General features: G+C 41.0%; 1 protein-coding gene across 2 annotated transcripts in view; it reads left to right on the forward strand.

Moving 5' to 3' along the window:
* LOC122932307 (mitochondrial ornithine transporter 1-like) overlaps window positions 1-5,554 on the forward strand; it is a 38,797-nt gene extending 33,243 nt beyond the window's left edge. For both annotated transcript variants that reach the window (XM_044286650.1, XM_044286651.1), the window contains one exon: window positions 4,931-5,554. In XM_044286650.1, the coding sequence (XP_044142585.1) occupies window positions 4,931-5,055 (125 nt within the window). In that variant the 3' untranslated portion in view covers window positions 5,056-5,554. The remainder of the gene's footprint in view (window positions 1-4,930) is intronic.
* Window positions 5,555-6,150: the final 596 nt, after the last annotated feature.

The raw sequence follows: 6,150 nt of genomic DNA on the forward strand, positions 1-6,150 counted from the left end.
GCGGGTGCAGGAGCTGCGCTCGCCCTATCAGCGGCACGAACCCGGCAGTCACTGACAGCCGGGCCCCTGCTGAATATGCAGGCATCGGTGAAAAAACTGATGCCATCGTGTTAACCCCTTGTATGCCGCTGTCAAAGCTGACCGTGGCATACAGAGGATTCACAGAGTGTACGGGTGCCCTCCGCTTCCCCATAGGCTGGGTCTCACAGGCAGGCTGTCAGTGTAAAAGCTGACATACAATGCATCACAATACAGGTTGTATTGTAATGCATTGCAGAGGGGATCAGACCCCAGAAATTTAAGTCCCAGAGTAAGACAAAAATCTGAAGTTTTTAAAAAAAAGTAAAGAAAAGCGTTTTTCGTAATAAAAAAAAATAAAGTTTCAAGTATAAAAAAATAAACAAAATTTCCCAAAATAAAACACATAAAATTGTAAAAAAAATTGAAAAAAAAAAGAAAACCAAACTTATTGGGTATTGCCATGTCCGTAACGACCGGCTCTGCAAAAATATCACTAATGATCCATCCCCTCACCTGAACGCTGTAGAAAAAATGAAATAAAAACTGTGCTAAAACAATAATTATTTGTCACCTTATTAGGTATTGCCGTGTCCGTAACAACCAGGTCTATTAAAATATCACATGACCTAAGCCCTCAGATGAACACTGTAAAAAAATAAAAATAAAAACGGTTTTCAAAAAAGCCATTTTTTGTCACCTTACATCACAAAAAGTGGAATACCAAGCGATCAAAAAGTCATACGCACCCCAAAATAGTAACAATCAAACCGTCATCTCATCCTGCAAAAAATGAGACCCTACCTAAGGCTACTTTCACACTAGCATTTTTGCGGGATCCGTCACGGTTCAGCAAAAACTCTTCTGTTACTGATAATACAACCATCTGCATCCGTTATGAACGGATCCAGTTGTATTATCTTTAACATACCCCAGACGGATCCGTCATGAACTTCATTGAAAGTTAATGGGGGACGGATCCGTTTTCTATTGTGTCAGAGAAAACGGATCTGTCCCCATTGACTTGCATTGTGGGTCATAACGGATCCGTTTTGCTCTGCGGTTGCTGCGGTTTGCTCTCAGGTATGAGAAAGGAACGGAATGCATTTTGGAGCACTCTGTTCTGTTCAGTTATGTTTTGTTCCCATCGACAATGAATGGGGACAAAACTGAAGTGGAATTGTCCAAAAAATAAAAAAAATTATGGCTCTCAGAATATGGAGACACTAAAACATGATTTTTTTGGTTTCAAAAATGCGTTTATTGTGCAAAACTTAAATAAATACCGGTAAATAAAAAAGTATACATATTAGGTATCAACGTGTCCGTAACAACCTGTTGCATAAAAATATCACATGAACTAACCCCTCAGGTGAACACCGTAAAATTATTTTTTTTTTAATAAAAACTGTGTCAAAGAAGGCATTTTTTGTCACCTTACATCACAAAAAATTGAATACCAAGCAATCAAAAAGTCATATGCACCCTAAAATAGTACCAATCAAAGCGTCATCTCATACCAAAAAAATGAGCCCCTACATAAGACAGTCACCCAAAAAAAAATAAAAAATAAATGGCTTTCAGAATATGTAGACAAAAATGCTTTATTATGAAAACTGAAACAAACCACCAAAAAAAGTCATATTTGGTATTGTCGTGTCAGTAACAACCTGCTCTATAAAAATACCACATGATCTAACCTGTCAGGTGAGCATTGTAAAGAATAAAAACAGTGCCAAAACAATTTTTTGTTACCTTGCCTCACAAAAAGTGTAATATAGTGCAACTAAAAATCATATATACCCTAAAATAGTACCAACAAAACTGCCACCTTATCCCGTAGTTTCCAAAATGGGGTCACTTTTTGGGAGTTTCTACTCTAGGGTGCATCAGGAGGGTCTTCAAATGTGACATGGCAACTTAAAAGTATCCCAGTGAAATCTGCCTTCCAAAAACCATATGGCGCTCCTTTCCCTCTGCGCCCTGCCGTGTGCTCGTGCAGCAGTTTACGACCACATATGGGGTGTTTCTGTAAACTACAGAATCAGGGTAATAAATATTAAGTTTTGTTTGGCTGTTAACCCTTGCCTTGTTAGCAGAAAAAATATGGATTAAAATGGAAAATCTGCCAAAAAAGTGAATATCTCAAATTTCATCTCCATTTTCCTTTTATTCTTGTGGAACACCTAAAGGATTACCAAAGTTTGTAAAATCAGTTATAAATACATTGAGTTTCTAAAATGGGGCCATTCATGGGTGGTTTCTATTATGTAAGCCGCACAAAGTGACTGCTTCTAAACTTCTGAGCCTTCTAACGTCCCAAAAAAGAAAATGTCATTTACAAAATGATCCAAACATGAAGTAAACATATGGGAAATGTAAAGTAATAACTATTTTAGGAGGTATCACTATCTGTTTTAAAAGCAGAGAAATAGAAGTTTTCAAAATTGCGGATTTTTCTAATTTTTTGGCAAATTTGTTTTTTTTTTAATAAATAAAAATGAAGTATTTTGACCCAAATGTACCACTGTCATGAGTACAATATGTGACGAGAAAACAATCATAGAATGGCTTGGATAAGTAAAAGCGTTTTAAAGTTATCACCACATGAAGTGACACATGTCAGATTTGCAAAAAGTGGCCTGGTCCTTAAAGGGAACCTGTCATGTGGATATTTGATTATAATCTAACTAATTATATACAATCATTAACTACTAAAAAGTGCCTTAGATGTATTCACTTACTGGTGTGACAGATGGTTACCTCATAATATACACACAAAGATTCCGCATGCCGCATGCTAATGAGCTGATTCGAGTCCGGCGTGAGGTCATCGAGATCAGCGTATATATTTAATTCAGAGCTATAGCCACTCCCCCACCCACCTGCTGCTGATTCCTATGGAAACAAACTGTCATTCAGCAGCAGGTGGGCGGGGAGAATCAGGAGCTCATGAATATTCATGACTCATCATTATCAGCTGGAGCTTTTCAATACAAGATGTTGGCAGATTGACTGGGTCAATTAAAGAAAGTGACCCAGCATTTTGCTAAGAGAATCAGTCACTTATTTATGTTGCCCTTAGTTAGGGCAACATAAAACTGGTGACAGGTTCCCTTTAAGGTGAAAAATGGCAGGGTCCTGAAGGGGTTAAACAGGTTCGCCGCTTTGGATGGTTAGAAGGGTGCATGAAAATGTTTTTTTGGACATGCAGTCACTTCAAGAACCCATATGCTTTTCTGGCCAGTAGATGGCGCTGTTCACCTTACATTTTGAACTTGAACTTGAATTACAGTAATAAACAAAACCAGATCAAGGCACAACCTCTGATGACTTTTAGGAAAAATTTGTTCAGAGAAAATGTGTATCTGTATTTTAGCCATATAATACTAATTAAATAGATAATCAAAATATTATTAAATATTAAATGATTAATTATATATAGGTGTCTAACAAAATGAGAAGTTGATTACATATTTATTACACAAGGCTTATTACACTCAGTGCAATCTAAAGGAATAGTTGTTTACACGTGTTCCTGACTTCAGCAATGACGGTGCCGGCCGTCGCAGAACAGCATAGGAAGGTATAGTTATACCAGTGCAGATAACCTGCCTGGATCATGGATCACGTATATGACATGGGAACACGCCAGCTCCACATTTCTTATATTCCCCGTGGCCGTATTGCGGCCCGCATATACTTCACTTCAATGGGTCCGCAAATCCGGAGATGCGGGACGGAACGGAAGCACTACGGAGTGCTTCTGTGGTGTTCCGTTCTGTGCTTCCGTTCCGCAAAAAGATAGAACTTGCTCTATCTTTTTGCGGAACGGACGGATCGCGGACCACATTCTAGTAAATGGGTCTGCGATCCGCATGCGGCTGCCCCACGGTTGGTACTTGTGCATTGCGGAGCGCAATTTGCGGTCCACAGCACGGGCACAGGCAGCACACGTTCGCGTGCATTGTCTCATTGTATTGATTTCTTTGTGAATAAATGTCACAGCAAGAAGCAAAGTGAAGCCCCCAGTACTCATGACATAACTGTCCCCAAAAGCTCATTTGGCTGATAGCTATCTCTCCTTTCCCCACCCCCGTACACATGAATGGCTGAGCATGCATGTGTTGTGAATGGGAAGGGGAGAAAGCCACTGCCAAACAAATCTGGTGATGGCATATCTCGCCACAAACAAAGAGAGTGACATCTTGAAATGTACTCAACCCTTCTTTCCCTGATCTTCCATAGGGAGTTAGGCCTCGTCCACATTTCCCTGTCAGTGACACGTCCGTGACAAAAAGCGTACATGTTTCTTCCGTTAAGATGTCTGTGAAGGATCGTGTGTCCGTTTTTACCATCTGTGTGTTATCCATAATCCACTGACGTTGCTCAGCTGAAAGTTAATTTCCAAAGAATCTCCTATCAGTCTTCAGTGAAAAACGGACGCGCTACGGATGCCATCTGTGCTATGTCCATCATTTTCACTGACCCATAGACTTCTATGGGTGTGCTTGATCCGCATCACAGATTAAAGTAGTGCATGTCTCCGTGATACTTCTTTTACTGACCCATGGTCAGTAAAAAAATACTAAAATGTGAACAGACCCATTCAAATCAATGGGCATGTGTGCTGTCAGTCAGTGAAAAACGGAAATGATGTGGACGAGGCCTTCGCCTATACACAGTAATGTGTATGGTCAGATTTAGACCATGTTGCTTCAGATTGGTAGATAGATAGATAGATAGACAAAAAAAACGAGATTAGGAGATTACACAGACAGATTTATGGTACAATGTGTTCCAAGCATAGTAAAATATCTTTGTGTTATAAAAACGGATAAATGTTATAAAATGATTTGTGAATATGTTCATTAGGTCTGAGGATTTTATCCGTTTTCTTTTTTCTTTCCAGGCATATTGGCATTGTATTCGGGGCTGAAGCCCACTCTGATTCGCGCATTCCCGGCCAATGGTGCTTTGTTCCTGGCCTATGAGTACAGCAGGAAGCTGATGATGCGGCAGGCGGACTCGCTCTGATCTTCAGATCACCTTGTCAGCAGAGCTTCTCAGCACCTCAGGGCTAAGTGTACACAATGAACATCTTTCTTGAAGTTGTCACTCATGTGACACATGGCGGCCGGCGCCGGATAACCACTGGTATCTGCTGTCATTATTTAGCAAACAATATTCTGTTTCTGGTTGTGCCGGTCATATAGTCACGGTATGACACTGACCAGTGAAGCTAAACTGTATACTGGGAGCCCAAGTGGTTACATATCATTGATTGGAAGCCTCAGCTGCTGCCATTGTCACCTTCCCCAAAAAAAGTGGACCATTATTTCTGGGTTAATCCAACATTTGTGTGCCATGATTTTAGAAGAATGATGTTATGGGAAGAATAGGATGATCTTTATAAGGCCTCCTGCATGCGAACGTGTGCTGCGGACCGCAAATTGCGGTCCGCAATGGATGAGCACCGACCGTGGGGCAGCCGCATGCGGATCGCAGAACCATTCACTTGAATGGGGTCCGCAATATGTCCGTTCCGCAAAAAGATAGAACAAGTTTTATCTTCTTGTGGGACGGAAGCATGGAACTGAACACCACAAAAGCACTCCGTAGTGCTTCCGTGGGGTTCCGTTCCGTGCTTCCGTTCCGCATGTCCATATTTGCGGACCCATTCAAGTCAACGGGTCCGCATCCGTGATGGCGAATGCACATGGAACGGTACCGCATATGCGGTCCGCAATATGGCAATGGGACACCAACGGTCATGTGCAGGAGGCCTAACCATGTGGATTATGTAAGTCTTACCACCTATGAAGGAGAACATCTAAGCCACTGACCTTCCTAAAACTAGACCGATTGCCCAAGAAAGATGAGGTTTGTAAGTCCCGCTTTGTCCTGTCTAACCTGAGAAGATAATCCACTAGGCGGTCTGTTTCTTTTCCAGTGTTTTCCATTTAGACCTACAAGCTGATGTGGACTTGAAGGAATTGTCCAGGATTAAAAAAAAAACAAAAAAAACATGGCTGCTTTCTTCCAAGAGTAGCGCCACCTATCCAAAGGTTGCATTTGGTATTGCAGCTCACTCCCAATCACTTAAATAAAGCTAAGCTGCAATATTGGACC

Source organism: Bufo gargarizans, chromosome 3 (genome assembly GCF_014858855.1).
Source record: "Bufo gargarizans isolate SCDJY-AF-19 chromosome 3, ASM1485885v1, whole genome shotgun sequence".
NCBI classification, from domain to species: Eukaryota; Metazoa; Chordata; class Amphibia; order Anura; family Bufonidae; genus Bufo; species Bufo gargarizans.